Source organism: Drosophila obscura, unplaced genomic scaffold (assembly GCF_018151105.1).
Source record: "Drosophila obscura isolate BZ-5 IFL unplaced genomic scaffold, ASM1815110v1 contig_183, whole genome shotgun sequence".
In the NCBI taxonomy this organism is placed as follows: domain Eukaryota; kingdom Metazoa; phylum Arthropoda; class Insecta; order Diptera; family Drosophilidae; genus Drosophila; species Drosophila obscura.
The window spans coordinates 398,293-414,564 of NW_024542771.1; the positions used below are offsets into that span (position 1 = coordinate 398,293).

A 16,272-nucleotide genomic window follows, 5' to 3' on the forward strand; every position below is an offset into this window, starting at 1 on the left:
TGCGAATTTACTGGAAGGAAGAATGAATCCAACCAGCTGTGCCCACTGAAATCTAAAGCTGGTTGTAAACGATTCAGCGGCTGGATACCGCTGAATCACGGAAATGAATGATACTGACCAGAAAAATAAATTGATAGTCTTTTAAATGAATTGTATGTTTTGTTAAAATGTGAGCTCAATCGATGCTGAATTTTTCTTATTTGGCAAAAAATAACTTTTTTTTAAAACTGTATCCACAAATAATTTAATTTACGCGGCTACACTCTGAAACGATCTGTGGCCTTAAATTAAGATTTCTGGGGTTTGCAAGATTTCAAGACAAATTGGATATATATGTAAGACATTTAGTCAGCAAAATGATTTATACATATAGATAGTTATATAAATTCTTACGGGATAGTTACTGCGGCTTTGTCCAGTGTTCTTGACAAAAATATGTGCTAGAACTTCTAGAGCTTTTTCAGACTCTCCATGTTCCAGAAGAAATTTGGGACTTTCGGGGAATGCAAATAGCCAGAGACCTAATAAAATACTGAAATAAGAATAAGATGAAATAAAAGAAAAAGAAAAAGAGTAATTAATAAGAAAAATTAAAAAAAAAAACGAGTGGAATAAAGGATATTCCCGTTATTCAGCCAGTAAAATTACAGAATATTTTATTTGTTTCCATTTTCTGCTACTGTTTCAATTTCGCTAAATCTATCTCTGTCTCTCTTCTCAGACCAAAACGCAGTTCAATCTCGTTCTGCTTTCATAATTTTTAATCCAAAAAAAGTAATAGGTTGATAAGAAGGTTGACAGTCAAATGTCAATTTGCTTAAGCCGGTTTCCTATTCGCCTCGCTCCTGGCTTTTCTGCTTTTTTGCGATAATTACTCATGGCTCTAGCCACGGCCCGTCACAAACAGCGGAGTGTCAGCGCATTCACGCTGGTCGGAGACAATAATCAAAATGATATACACAGAGCCAAGGAACGATGGCTCTAGCCACGGTTCTCTACAAGTAGCGGTGTGTCAGCACCTCCGGAAAATAAAATAGTCTTAAGCAACGCACACCATTACTAAAATGAAGAACTTTCGATCCACAACTCTACGTATTCTTTTCCACACACCAATTTAAAAATAATCCACCTCTTGCATTATTTCGTAATCAGCGAAGACAGTACTAAATTCTCGGTCACCCACTTCTTTGCGTTATTTCGCATCCATTCACGTCAGCATAAAATTATCGACCTACCGACCCAAATCAGCTATCACCTTCTTCGATGCAGAGTTAGCAAGAACCAATTCTACACCCAATTCCCAACTGCAGCCCGCACCTGCTGCGATGCAGTCACTTCCCCAACTCCACTGACCTATAGCCAATTGTCAACGAAGCACCAAGCTTCGACTTACCACGCCCCACAATTATTGTTTACCAATAGTCATAAGTTAGCAATAATTAATTATTTCCGGGTCAAAGACAGATCGTGAAAAAGCACGGTCTCAGGTGCGATCGGCAGCTGCTTAAAAAGCCTAAGCTCGGCCAAAGAAGCAGGCAGTCCATCAGCCCGAACACAAGACACTACACTAGGCAGTCCATCAGCCCGAACGCAACACACTGCACTATGCAGTCCAACAGCCCGCAGCACAAGTAGCAAGACAAGCAGGTTCAAATTGTAAACAAGCAAGACAATAAAACCATTAAAAATAATAAACAAAGCGACAGAAGTTCTTGAGTCATCCAATTTCCCACCTTGCCTACCACTCTTTCGGTCATTCAAGGCTAGCCCCGAACCTTAAGTTCCAGCAAATCTACAAATTTCTTGTAGAAGACCCCTGGACAGGCTGATGCATATCCCAACATGAAAAAAGATATCTTTCACTCAATATTAATTGACAATAATCATTGAACCCATCAAGCTGCTCACTAATTGTGCCGGTTATATGTGTTTCACTTGCTAACATTTGACTGAATATAAATTAAACATTCCCAACGTTTAACAAATTTGCTCAAACGATTTGAAGGTGCTGTTATCCATTCCGCTTTGGATCAACGCCCTCTCTGCTCATCGCTCGTGCGCCTGCTGCATTTCCTACCAACACACGCTCTGGAGCGCACAAGTGCAAGCTCTCTTTCTCTCACTTTCTCTGGATTTCGCCTACATTCTTCTTGAATTGCTCTTTCGGTGTCTCTGCTTTCGTGAGCTTCACTGTTTGTTTTCGTCCCCTCGCTGGATCGTCTGCCGCTGCTGCTGATCGTCGCTCTCTCTGCTGCCTTCTCTCTTATATAGCTTGCGCTCCCACTTTGCATTTTTCGTCGTGAATCAGAGTGATTCAGCTGCTGTCTGCATGAAAATGAATATCGTCTGCAGCCGATGAAATTCTATACCTTAGCTGCTGGCTATGTGACAATTTTTTCCCATTTAAAATGTGCTGTTGGTAGTAATTTTGGTCGGCTACAGGTTTGAATTTTAAAAAGGGTTGGCCTGACTTGGTCATGTTTAGCGTGCTGGGAGATTGAGGTTGAAATGCGTACTTTTATGAGACAGACTCGTACTGGTTTTTTGGATGACCGGAAGCAATTTGTCACTCTCAACGAGAAGTTTCTGACCTTGGAATCTGAATTTCTCTAGGCCTCAAACTTCTGAGCGAGTCTCCTAGACGGAAATTCCCTAACAACGATAACAACATACTCAGCTACATACTTTGGAATTCTTGGCTTCGCCGAGTTGTCATGCCTGGCCAGAAATCAATCCGTTTCTCACACCGACTAACAATGTAGCGCCACTCACTGTATCCATCACTGCTGACACCGCTTTTAGTGCTTCCAGTGTGCGTATGCATGTGGCTGATGATGTCCTCAATGTTCCTGCCACCGTTCCTGTTCCACCAGTATCTACTGACGCTGATTTCTTTTCGGTACCTCAAAAGGCAATCTTTGTCTCTCGCCTCCTTCCAGAAACCACACCGGAAGATGTTAAACTACATCTTAGTCATTATCTCAACTCACCGCCTGATGACTTTATCATAACTATATTTAATTTTAAACATAAGCGTAATATTTCATCCTTCAAAATTTGTCTTCCCGATTCTCTTCTATCCAAAGCCCTGGAACCGTCAGCATGGCGTGAGCACACTATTTTGCATGAATTTCCCCTAAGAAGTTCTTTCCAGAGTCCTAGAGTCACTGTCACTGTTTAAAAGAACTGAGGAACCATTTCACCATCCAATATCAGAATGTACGCAGTCTTTTGGGTAAATTGACAAAAATATATACGGCGCTCTTTTTAATTCGACGCTATGGCTATAACTGAAACCTGGCTTAAGTCTTCCGTCTCCGATAATGAAATTTTCATCCACAAGTTCCCCACCTACAGAATAGATCGACCATCATTTGCTGGGGGGGTTCTTATTGCAGTAAAAAATGATTTTGCGTCCGAGCTGTTTCCATTTAACAACACCCATGAAATTGAATTTGTAGCAGTCAAATTCCGTATTGGAGTGTCGTTTATCTTCTTAGCCTGTTCATACATTCCTCCTAGATCTGATGCTGTTGTTTATTTGAAACACCTTTCTGCCATTCATTCTGTGGTTTCTGCTTTAGGTTGTGCTGATCAGATTATAGTAGATCGAATTTCCACAGATTATAGTAATTCGAATTTACACATAAAATGACCTAGGAGTCCTGTTTGATCATAAGCTATGCTTTAACAGCCATATTGCTTAATAACGGTGAACAAAGCTAAGGTAGTTTTAGCGTTCATTAAGCGTTGGTCAAAAGAGTTTGACGACCCGTATATAACAAAATCACTGTACGTCTCATTGGTACGCACGATATTGAAGTACTGTTCTTGTGTATGGAGCCCTCAATAAAAAGAGCAACAAATTCAAATTCAATCCGTTCAAAAACAATTTTTAACTTTTGCCCTTAGGAATCTGAACTAGGACTCCAAACGGTTACCTCCATACCGTTCTAGGCTAAAACTACTCGACCTATCCTCGTTACACCTTTCACCTCCTTATAGATAGATTTTACAGTTCCTTCCAGACCAACCCGGGTTTTCTGGCCTATCCGTTTACCCTTCTGCAGATCTAACTTCGCCCATCCTGAACCTTTCCGTGTTTATTGCAATAATTACAATTTTTATTACAATACCATTTCCCCCCGACATATCCCTTGATACGATTGTACGTCTCGTTTACCATCACCTTAACCTAGAAAATTTTTATAACCACCCTTCCTCTATTATATTTTTTCTTTAAGTATTATATTCCTATTATAGTTTATAGTTAGCAAATAATTGTTAATTAACTGAAATAAGAAAATTGTAGTACCTTTCACAAGATTTTTGATTCGTGGTAATATAATGGATGTAACTGAAGCTGTAGCTACTCAAAGATAAAGTTTTATACCTCGTTTAACTTTGGCACTTTTATACCCGTACTCAAAAAAGAGCTAAGGGGTATATTAGATTTGTGGTAAAAGTGGATGTGTGTAACGTAGAGAAGGAAACGTTTCCGACCCCATAAAGTATATATATTCTTGATAGAGCCATGTCTGTCTGTCCGTCCGTCCGTCTTGTTTGTCGCCTGGATCTCAGGGACTATAAGAGCTAGAGCAACCAAATTTGGTTTCCAGACTCATGTGATATCACACTGCCACAAGTGTATTTCAAAATTTCGCCACGCCCCCTTCCGCCCCCACAAAGAAGAAAAATCTATGGCAGGCACAAAAAAAACTGTGGCAGGCGATAAAACTGAAAACGCAGAATCGTAGAGAATATTAGAATGCCGGATCTGCAGTCTGCTTGTTGATGTCTAAGATTCTAAGACTTAAAACAATCACCCCCCACCCACATAAGCAAATCAGTTTGTCCCTTTTGCAACAACCAGGCAGAAAGAGAGAAAGAAAGGGCATGCATTGAGATATCACGCGTTCTAAAAAAGGCAACAACCATCCACCGCCCGCCCACCACCCACGGCAATAAGTTGAATGAGTTACTAATGCATAAGTTTTTATTAAAGCCAATGCACATACATATGTATGTACATATTTATGCATCAGGCGTACCCCCTCTCTCCTTATCAGCTTGTTGATGCCTTAAAACAATCCCCCTCCCACATTAAAAACTCAACCTGCCAACTTTTGCCAACAGCCAGACCAAAGAGAGAGAAAGAGAGACACCGTTCTTAGCAATATCACATGTTCGAAACAAGACAATAACCAGACAATAAGTTAAACAAATTATGTACATATAAATATTATTAAAACCAATGGACGTACATTAGGCTGGGCCAAAAAACTTTTTTTTCGAAATTCAAACGGGACACCCCCTAGTTTCGTTACCTTGGATTTCATAGTAATTTACATGTTTTTTTTTTAATTTTTTAGAGGTTGCTACCGAATTTTAGAAAAATTTGGATCAAGAAAATTAAAATAAAATTTTTTGCTGAATGAGTTGGATAACACTACTCGACAAAATCCAACTTTTTTTTTCCTCAAGGATCCAAACCGACTTTTTCTGATAGATATGGGGCTTTAACATTTTTTAAAGAATTATGGTTTTTTACTATGACAGAACTTTTTTTCGAAGAGTTTTCGAAGTCTGGTAGTTTTTTCAGAGGTAGCGCTTGTTTTTTTCACATAACTCTAGTATCTTACGTCTGGTTGTAAAGAACTTTGCTATTTTGAAAAGATAATTAAAACAGCTAGAAGTTAAGCCCAAACACTTTGTGATTTCAGCTTACCGTCTGGGAAATATAAAGCATTGAAATGCAGAAATTATGATTTTTGTGCGGTATTTTTTACGAAATTTTGACTTTAAAAACTCAGGAAAAGTCGCAAAAAAATTATATCCTGTGTCCTCTATTTTTTTGTGTGTAGGTGCATTAGTTTGGCTTCGTTTAAGGTATCTGATTCAGATTCGGAATCTGGTAGATATGGTCATTTTCTACCATACTGCGTAGTTGTTTTCTTGTATCTTTAAAATTGTGCCTGCCAAAAACTTTCCTCCTTTGTGGCGCAGAAGGGGGCGGGGCGAAATTTTGAAATACACTTGTAGCAGTGTGATATCACATGAGTCTGGAAACCAAATTTGGTTGCTCTAACTCTAATAGTTTCTGAGATCCAGCCGACAAACAAGACAAACAGACATGGCTCTATCGACTCGGCTATTGATGCTGATCAAGAATATATATACTTTATGGGGCTGGAAACGTTTCCTTCTCTGCGTTACACACATTCACTTTTAGCACAAATCTAATATACCCCTTAACTCTTTTTTGAGTACGGGTATAAAAAACCGACGAATTAAATTTTGTTTTTAATATATGTATATATTTACCCAAAAATTTTTATTTTCTTTTCGTGGTAGCAACCCCCAATTAAACATTCTACATACATGCATCTGTTTATATCAGCCGTTATATATTAATGATGGGGCAGGGGGACCAGCGAATGCAGGTTTTCAATTAAACATTGCCCTGGAAATGAGAATTTTCCGCTAAAACAAACGCAAAATCTAAAAATCTAGCCTTTTTACACCAGGCGAGTCTGCTATCGATATTGGAATAGACGCAATGAAGCAGAAAAGTCGCTTAAATTGGCAGACGTGCGTCTTGAATTTTGATTTGGGTGCTTGATAACAAAGAATAACAAACAAATAACAAATTTTGAGAAATCAACCGAATTATGCAACACAACAAGAAAATGGACGAAAGACAATTATAGAGTTTGTGGGAGTTCTTCTTCAAATTATGAAAACCATCGAAGTTCGTCTCCAGCAGTGACTTAATGGCATCAGAGGGTCACAAAAATGTCGTATGATAATAATACAATAATTTTCAAGTATTTTATTTAATGATTTTATGTATATTTTCCCCTTTTTGCACATCCATACATTTTAAGCGCCAAAATTGGATTTTTGATCTACAATTTTTTTTTGTTATTAGTGCGCTGTTATAGTTGCGCTGATAGGCAGAAAACTGCAAAAATGTGCTGTTAAGCGCAAAAGCAATCGAATTCGAATAGACGTACATGAATCAGAGACCGACGCAACTTTTTGCCACCACTAGGGCCCTATGCTTAGCCTATGGAAAAAAAAATGAGTCGCCGGCAAGACGCAAAGAAGCATGACGCAGCCCCAATGTAAACAGCCTATTACACTCTCTCTATATTATCCCTTCCACAATCAGGGGCGGTTTTAGGGCCTGGGCGCAAAATTTAAGGGGCCGCCAGATTCCGAAGGGAAATTTATTTAGTTAGTATTTATTTATTTAGTATAGCTCGATGGAATGCGAAATATTTCGTTTATATTTGGCAACTTGGCCAATAGAACGTCATAAGACGTAATTCCGGCCCTGTCCACAATTCCACAAGTGAGATGCGCGATGCGCTGTCTGTTTGCTTTTCCATGGCTTTGCATGATCTTCCCCTCCTCCTGAATTAACTGACAATTAAAAATGTCCCTTTTGCCAACAGCGCAACCTTCGAGAGGAAGAGAGAGATAGAGCATCGTCTCCTTCCCACAAAGTAATTTGTAAACAATTTGTTTACAATTTCATAAATTTATATGCATGTTAGTAATAAAATATATTAATAATAAATACATATTTAAGATATTGAAGATCTTTTATTTAGCCTTTACATGCAGCTGTTAAAATCAGCCGTTATATTTAGGGTAATGGAGGGCGACACGCAATTGTTTTGACTCTAAAAATTCCTATGGAAGGAATGAGAAAAAAACCGCCGAAATGTCTTTGAGTTATTCCCCTTCAGTTCTGGCTGCCACGGCATGAATGTGTAATAGGAAAAATTGATCGGGCTCGACGTCGACAAAGGCAGCGACGTCAGCATGAAATTCTGTCCAGCTCAACTGCTTCAGATCGAAGCGGACACATAAGAAAGAGAAGCAGATATCCATAGATTTCCCTCTCTCTCATACTTCTAGTTTTCTCTACCTGCATTCGACCCTAACTCTTCTACTCTCGCTCATTTCGTCTCCTCAAAGGGATGATGGGAGAAAAACCGTTCCATTGGTGCAATCTTTTGTTGCGAGCGTCTGTGATTGTTTGTTGTTGTGCGTCTATTTCGATTTTTATTCCTTCTAAAAGAAGTTTTTCAGTGTTTTTAAAGTCAGGTAACTGGATTCAGAGATTACAGTGTGCGTTGTTAGTTAAATTATATTGTTACATGGGTTTCGCTAGAAAAAATATGTCTAGATTCTAGACACGCGGCTAGTGGTTAACCGGGTGTGTCGCTGCGCGTGTTTTTTTTTTTCGCTCGAGGAAACCCATGTAACTGTAAATACTGGATTTTTAATTTAATAAAAAAAAAATATATGCAATTTGACTTATTTATTTACAGATCAAAAAAGTTCGGAAGTTGCTGGATAAGGACCTTGTCTAGGTGCCTCAAAAGTGTGCTGGACGAAACAGTAGTCCAGGAGTACAACCTAAACGGGATTTGCGGCAAAAAAATGTTTAAAATGCCCCGCCCGACTATTTCATTTCAGGAGAATTGCTGCTTCTTTGCCCGATCAGGCCCTACAGATAATTAAAAATATTTAAATCAACAAAAAATCTAAAAAATCGGTGTAAAATAAATATTTATACTTTTATTTGAAAAAAATTGTTGGGTGGCTTTTTCATATGAAATTATACGTGAAATTCCTTTTAAATTCATGAGAAGTTTCACAGGTGATTTCATATAGGACATCTTCGAAAGTGTCCCGAGTGATTTTACTAGTGGCATGTCACGAGTGAATTCACTGTGGCATGTCTTGGGTGATTTCACTCATGGCTTATATGTACGTATAAGCTACCAGTGAAATCACTAGAAAATTCAGTGACAATTTAAAATGAAGCTTCACGAGTGACAAAAGCGGACATGTCCATACAAATTTCATCTGGACTTTCACCAGTGAGTCACCAGTGGCTAAGGACATCCCTTGAGTGATTCACCGAATGAATCACGAGTGAAAAGTGACTTTTGGAACTGCAGGGTACATACATACATACATATGCATTGAATTGTCCGTTACGCATGCATGTTTTGACTCGGTTTTTTTTCTCCCTTTCTCCCTACTTGCGCTTTATTCACATGCTCTTGAGTAAAAAAACCGCGGAATCTCAGTAAGCAATTGTATTGGTTTGACCAGTCAATATCGAGCCACCGTGAGCGATAGAGGCTTTCCGATTGCCGATTGCGAAAAAGTGCGTTAATTACCTTATTTAAACTAGTTTAGCTCTTAGATTAATTAATAAAAGTAGTCCTTGCTAGGGAGTGATATAGGGACTTAGTTTTTCTGCGCCGATCGTGACTTGGAAGCTATTAGCAGGTGCGAACTCGGTCGGTGCAATCGCACTCTTTTTGGTGTCGTGCGGCTGCTGACGTCGCTGCTTCTTCGCGGCTGAGGACAGACGGCGCTTGCTTTCCTGAGGACTGACGTCGCTGCTGCTCGCTCCGCTTTGGGGAGTATCTTACGTAGTTTTAGATTTTATATTTTTACATTTTTGTAGACATACATCTATCTATATATATAAACAGAATCCCTATTTCCCTTGGTCCCGTTGTTGTGTTGGTTATTGTCAGGAGAAGGTTTTAGGGTATAGAATCCCCGATATATTGGCTGCAAAAAACGTGAACAAATGGTTATAGCTTTGGAAGAGACCTATCAGTAGAAAAACTAGCTTTGTATACGAAACACTTCGATCATATGACGTGTTGCAATAGTTTTCTTTAATTTACAAATGAATTTTCGCTTTTAAAAATGCTAGCAATTAGACTTACAGGCTATTGGACAAATGAACGTTGTGTGCCAATACTGCAAGGCATTTAAGTCTAAAAATGATGCTACTGGATTGTGTTGCGCGAGCGGTCAAGTCAAATTGATACCATTGGTACCGCCACCAGAGCCACTACATTCATTGGTTTCAGGAAATGGGCCATGTTCTAATCATTTTTTCAATAATATCCAGCAATATAATAATTGCTTTCAGATGACATCATTTGGCGCAACAAAAGTTATTCAAAACAATTTTATGACAACTTTCAAGATTCAGGATCATCATTATTGCCAACTTCGGATAGTGACTCAAAATTTTTGCAAATTTATTTTATGGGCGATTCAGCAAGACAAGTCGATCAGCGTTGTGCACACAACAATTCAGTGAAAAGACCAATTGTGGAACAGCTCCAAACGTTTTTCCATCAACATAACGAATTGGTTGCATTATTCACGACCGCATTGGACCGCATGCCGTCTGATAACCACGTCAAGCGTGCGCGGGGGCGCGCGGCCCGCTCGCTGGGTCGGCCTCCTCCGGCCCCTGGCCCCGGCCGGGGGTGGTGTCCCCGGTGACTTACAATAGTTTCGGGGCCCCCCCCCGTGGGCCGCGGTCCGGTTGCCGCGGCGGGGCCCGGCCGTGGGTCCCCTCCGCTCGCGGGTCCCCGCGCGGGCGCGCCCCTATTTGTTTACGTTCACATGCAATCCAAAGTGGCGAACGGCCCCCGCGCCCCTACCCGGTGTCGGTCCCTGGTCGGCCCGTGGGTCGGAGCCCCCCCGGCCTGGCGGGTCGCCCGGGTGGGCCCAAACGGGGGGCCACTATCGCGCGCCCCGCCGGTCCGCCTCTCCCCGGGCCTGGGGGGGGCGGTGTTATCTGCAGCTTAACGCCTGAAAGATATTAAGCTTTCAAATTCAAATTTCATCTTTTTTTGCGGTATTGTTTTGTCGAAATTTTAACTTTAAAAACTCGGGAAAAGTCGAAAAAATAAAACTTTTTATCAAAAATTCAACCCCTATTTCGTTTGCTTTGCTTCCAATTGGCAGTTGGGCCCGCAACATTCCAAAAAGTATTTTTTGTCCATTTTTTCACTTTTGAGGTTTGGTTAACGAATTTTAGCTCCACCGTTTCACCATAGATTTTAATGAACAATACCTTAAACGACGACTAATTAATGCGTCTATCTAAAACTAAAAATGCATGCCTGGGTTGGATTTATAGCTGCATTTGTCAGCTTTTTAGAACTGCAAAGTTCTGTGCAATCAGATATAAGATACTTAAGTTATGTGAAAAATAGAAGCACTATGTACCTCTGAAAAATACCATGAAAAAAAATACCAGATTTTAAAAATTAAAAAAAACGAGAAGAAACGTGTGAGTCGGGGACGCGACTCTACTTATACCCGTAGTCAGTCAGTATATACATTTTTGAGCATATGATTTTTTAGAATTTTAGAATTAAAAAACAAAAAATTTTACATTTTAAAATTTTTTGCTACATCTGTTATCAACATATATATAGACAACGTATATTATAAATTTAACATGTAGATTGTACATGTAACGGGCGCCCGGCAGTACGTTTTTAGTTTTAAAAAATACGTTTAATTTCCAACGCATTTCGGTGGCGACATTTTTGTCGCTGCGTTGGAAATGCAAAATGTTTTTTTTTGAAACATAGAGGGCGCTGAATGATCGAGCCATACCAGCTGTGATTAGCAGTGCAGCTTGGAAAAGCTCTCTCAGTGCGTCTGGATGCACCTGTCACTCATCTGTCACTCTCTCTTCCCGAGAGGCTGCAGAGAGAAAGCTCTGGAATGATGGTCTATAAAAGAAAATTGCAGCTGTACCCCCACTCTCTTTCTCAAAAATTCGTTTGTTGCGGCGTCTGCTATTTTCTTGTGTGTGCAAAATCGAAGAGTCAATCACGTGTGTACAAAGAAAGAAAATCTTTATCTTGTGGAATCCAGCATTTAACCTGATCCAAACGATCATTATATTGTCACAAAATTGTGCTACGCGGCGGGCCGAGCGGATTTTCCTTTCAGGTTGGGGGCATAGCTTTAATGAAGGCAGCAGCCTAAACTTGGTAGCCGTCTGTTTAGCCGTTTTCTGCCCTACGTCTGCCCGTTCGAGATGACCGCTAACTATCGATATTCCGGGTCAAGGGCTCTAAGGGCGCTAACCTTTGAATTCGATATTTCGTTACATTGCCCCCCTCTTAGAGTTGAGCCTCCTGGCCGACTTATTCAGGAACAGGTTCCTTGTAGCTCGCTAGTCGGTTTACGTGTACCGTCCTGGTGGCGCGTTTTCCGGGAAGGCGTATCTCGTAGACTAGGTCGGAAGAACTGCGGATCACGGTGGCGGGGCCAATCCAGTCTGATTGGAGTTTCGGACATCGTCCCACTTTCCGAACGGGTGCATACAGCCATACGAGACCACGCGGCTCGAACTGGACGGTGTGGGAGCGTAGGTCGTAACGGTCCTTTTGCTGGTCTGCCGCGGCCTTCAGGTGTTCCTTTGCGGCATGATGCGTTTCTCGCAAATGAGATTGTAGTTTACCTACAAAGGCCGGGTAGCTCTCTGCGTCGGGTGTTGGTCGGCCATACAGCAGCTCACACGGCAATCGCATCTCCCGGCCGAAGGTTAACTTCGCGGGCGAGAATCCAGTAGCCTCGTGAACTGCTGCTCGGTAGGCCCACAGCGCCCACGGCAACCGTTCATCCCAGTTCCGTTGATGGTCATCTACGAATTTAGCCAGATAGCTGAGCAGCGTGCGGTTGAAACGCTCAACCATTCCGTCTGATTGGGGGTGGAGGGGGGTGCTGCGGGTTTTCTCGATTTCCATCAATCGTAGGCAGGCTCGAAAAACTTCCGATTCAAAGTTCCTTCCTTGATCCGAATGAAGTACAAAGGGGACTCCCTACCGGCAGAACACCTCTTCCGTTACGGCGCACGCCACCTTCTCTGCTGTCTGGTCCGGTAGAGCTAAGCATTCCGGCCACTTGGTAAAGTAGCACATGACGACAGCTATGTATCGGTTGCCCCGGGTGGTGGTGGGTAAGGGGCCCAGTATGTCGATGGCGATTCTTTCGAATGGGGCACCTTTGGCACTGGGCTGGAGCCTGCCGACCGTTCGTCTGGCCGGACCGCTTCTGGCTTGACACGCCAAACAACGAGCGCAGTATATTGCTACGTCCGCGTTTCTTAGCCTTGGCCAGAGTTTTCCTTATACCGAAGTGGGCTCCGGTGGAAGATTGGTGGACGGCTTGCAGGATTTGCGGCTGTACTGCTATCGGGATGACAGGGACCTGCTCGCCATCTCGGTTGGTGATCATAAGCACTAGCTCCTTTAGCTGTAAACGAGAAAATAGGTGCCAATAAGCTTTCACATCGGGACTCTCACCCCAAATTGTAATCTTCGGCGGCCTCTCTCCTCGCACAACCCATTCATAGACGACTGATAGCTCCGTGTCTTTCTTTTGGTGTTCGCTTAGAAGTTCTGGTACTGCTTCTAGGAAAAGTACTCGACCCGCCTTTTCTTCTGCTCGCAAACTCGACAATCGTTGCAGGGACGGCGAGATAGTCTATCTGCATTACCGTGGCGTTTCCCAGGGCGGTGCTGTATTTCCATATCGTACTGTTGCAGTCTCTCGATCCATCTTGGCCTTCCGGCTCCCGAAATGTGAGGAGCCATTTAAGTGACGCGTGGTCCGTCCGTACGACAAATTTTTGTCCGTAGAGATAATGGTGAAAATGTTTGGTGGCCTTAACTACGGGCAACAGTTCTCTTCGAGTTACGCAATAATTGCGCTCTGCTGGACTGAAAGTTTTGCTGTAATATTCGATGACCACCTCTTGACCGTTCTGCATCTGGCTCAGTACGGCGCCTACCCCATGGTCAGAGGCATCCGTGTCCAACACGAAAAGCTCTTTTGGTTCTGGAAAGGCTAGGATCGGAGCTGTAGTTAGCTAAGTCTTCAGCGTGTCGAAAGATTGCTCCGTAGCTGTGGTCCAGGTAAAGGTGCGACGAGCCTCCGTCAATTCGTGGAGGGGTTTGGCGATCGTTGCGAAGTCGTTTATAAATTTCCGGTAATAACAGCAGAGCTCTACAAATGAGCGCACCTCCTTTTGGTTTTGTGGTCTTGGCCAGTCAGTGACCTTAGTTATCTTTTCCGGGCAATCCCGCAGGCCCTGCCTGCCCACTACGTGTCCTAGAAAGCTGACCTTGTTCTTCAAAAATTGAAATTTCTTTGGGCTCAGTCTTAATACCGCTGCTGCCAGTCGTCCGAAAACCTTTTCCAAATGCCCTAAATGCTCCTCTGCCGTGCTCGAATGCACGATGATTTCGTCTAAGTATACCAGCGTTGATCTCCAGGTGGGGCCAGCAAACAATCCGTCCATCAGCCTCTCGAACGTTGCCGCGGCATTGGTCAATCCGAACGGCATTACGTTGAACTCGAACAATCCGGCGCCACAGGCAAAGGCAGTCTTTGGCCTGGAAAGTTCGTCCATTTCCACCTGCCAGTAGCCGCTCTGAAGATCCATTGTAGAGAACCAATTGGAACCATGCAGGGTCGTCAGAATGTCCTCCGTTCTCGGCAGGGGATACGAGTCTTTAATCGTGACGTCATTGAGCCATCGGTAGTCCACACAGAACCTGGTCGCACCATCCTTCTTACGGACTAATACTACAGGTGAGGACCAGGGGCTGTTGGAAGGACGTATCACTCCGTTGGCGCGCATCTCCGCTAGTAGGCGCTCCACTTCTTCTCTCTTCGCTAGCGCCAACCGCCGGGGTGGTTGCTTATGTGGCCGTGCTTGCCCCGTGTTGGTGCCTGATGTCAGTCTTGCCCGTCTCGTCGTCGTTTCTGGCAAATGATTTGCGATAACGACAGAGAAACTTCACAAGCGGCTTCCGGACGCCAAGCTCGACGTAAAGCAGTAGAGGATTCCAATCTATGGGATCTTCCCCTACTCCGCCCTCTTATGCACTTCGTCTACCGCTTTCAATTCGGCCAACACCGTTAGCGGTGGCATGTTCACTTCTTGGTCGTTGAAATTCAGGATCCGTACCACTAGGGTGTCACTGGTAGCATCTACGATGGCACTACCCAGAGCCGTGCTCGGGGATAGATCCGATACTTCTCCACGTTCTAGGACCACTTGTTTCTGCGGCGTCACCGGGGCGCAGCTCAGGTTAAATTGCGTGTCGCTCCGGGGTGGTATGCACGCTCTTTCCGTTAAGTAGAGCACGTTCCCTTGTATAGAACTCGTAACGTGCAATGGCACCGTTCCCCAGGCAAACTTAAGGAGCATCGCGCTTAGGTCCACCGTCGCTTCGTTCTGGAGGAGAAAGTCGACTCCCAGCAGGCTGGGCGGGGAGCCGTCCACCAGCAGAAAGTGTTGCAGCACCGAGCGGTGGCCGATCCGTATAGTTGCGGAGACGCGCTGAGTCGCAGCAAACGTCTCGGAGGATGGCCCCCGCAGGACTAAATGGCAAGCGGTGGTATGCAGTGCGTCCCTCACGTCCCGCTTGTTGAGCAGGGATACTGAGGCCCCTGTATCTACTACCATCCGTACCGGGCGTTTCTGAAATAGAATTTCACAATGTAAGCTTTTGTCACTTAATGTGTTACGGGAGTACGTAGCTGTCGGTGCATCGCTGGGGATCCCGCGGTGGGCACGCCTACCTTGGCTGTCATCTTCCGCCTCTCCATCTGTTGTGGTCATCGATTCTTTGAAGGGCAACGCTAGAACGCTGCCCGCTTCGTTTTTGGGTTTGTCTGTTTGTGTCGACGTTGCCGGCTCCGGCGCGGAATGCCCAGTGAGGTTGTTGAGCTCCCATATCCGAAGTACTTCTTCCTCTTCTGGCACCCTTTGCTCGTCATTGGCGGCTTCTGCTGGCCGCGACACCTGTTGTGGCGGCGGCTGGACGTCTATTTTTTTATTGGGGGCTATGTAGGTGGCAGTCAACTCTCGCCCCGCGGAGCTGACTTCCGTTAGTTTCCCGCGGCGACCTCTTCGAGTGGCTTGGGCCCTGCTCGCGATGCGGTGGACTCTCGACCCCGATTGCGGGGTGTGGCATTCGATCCTTGTCCACTAGGGGCGTCACGCATGCCATCAACAAACTGCTGCACCATTATGGAATTATAGATTTCTTCCGAAGTACCGGCAAACACCACGCGACCCAAGCGTTCAAGTTCTATGGCGAAATCCATAAGAGACTCCTTGGATCACTGTGCGCGGTTGCGCAACTGTTGGTAGCTGGCCTGGCAGTCCAGAGCAAACTGTGTTCGCATCGATACCACTAGCTGCTGATAGTTGCGAGTTGTGCTGACTGGTAGTGTGCTGAAGTACCTTTGGGCTTGCCCTTTAACATTCAGTGCTATTCCCAGGCAGCGCTCAGCGTCGCTCCACTGTTGATTTTCCAGAATTCGCTCGTAGTCAGACCATGATGTCGAGCCGTCGTACGAAGGCAGTGTCCCAGGTTGAAAGGCAGTTACTCG

The 16,272-nt window shown here is 43.8% G+C and overlaps 1 protein-coding gene across 1 annotated transcript in view; it reads right to left on the minus strand.

Annotated features, from left to right (window-relative positions):
- LOC121404062 (synaptic vesicle glycoprotein 2C-like) overlaps positions 1–16,272 on the minus strand; it is a 196,393-nt gene that overhangs the window by 40,646 nt on the left and 139,475 nt on the right. The window contains exon 4 of the mRNA XM_041592650.1: positions 394–532. Within this exon, the coding sequence (XP_041448584.1) occupies positions 394–532 (139 nt within the window). The remainder of the gene's footprint in view (positions 1–393; positions 533–16,272) is intronic.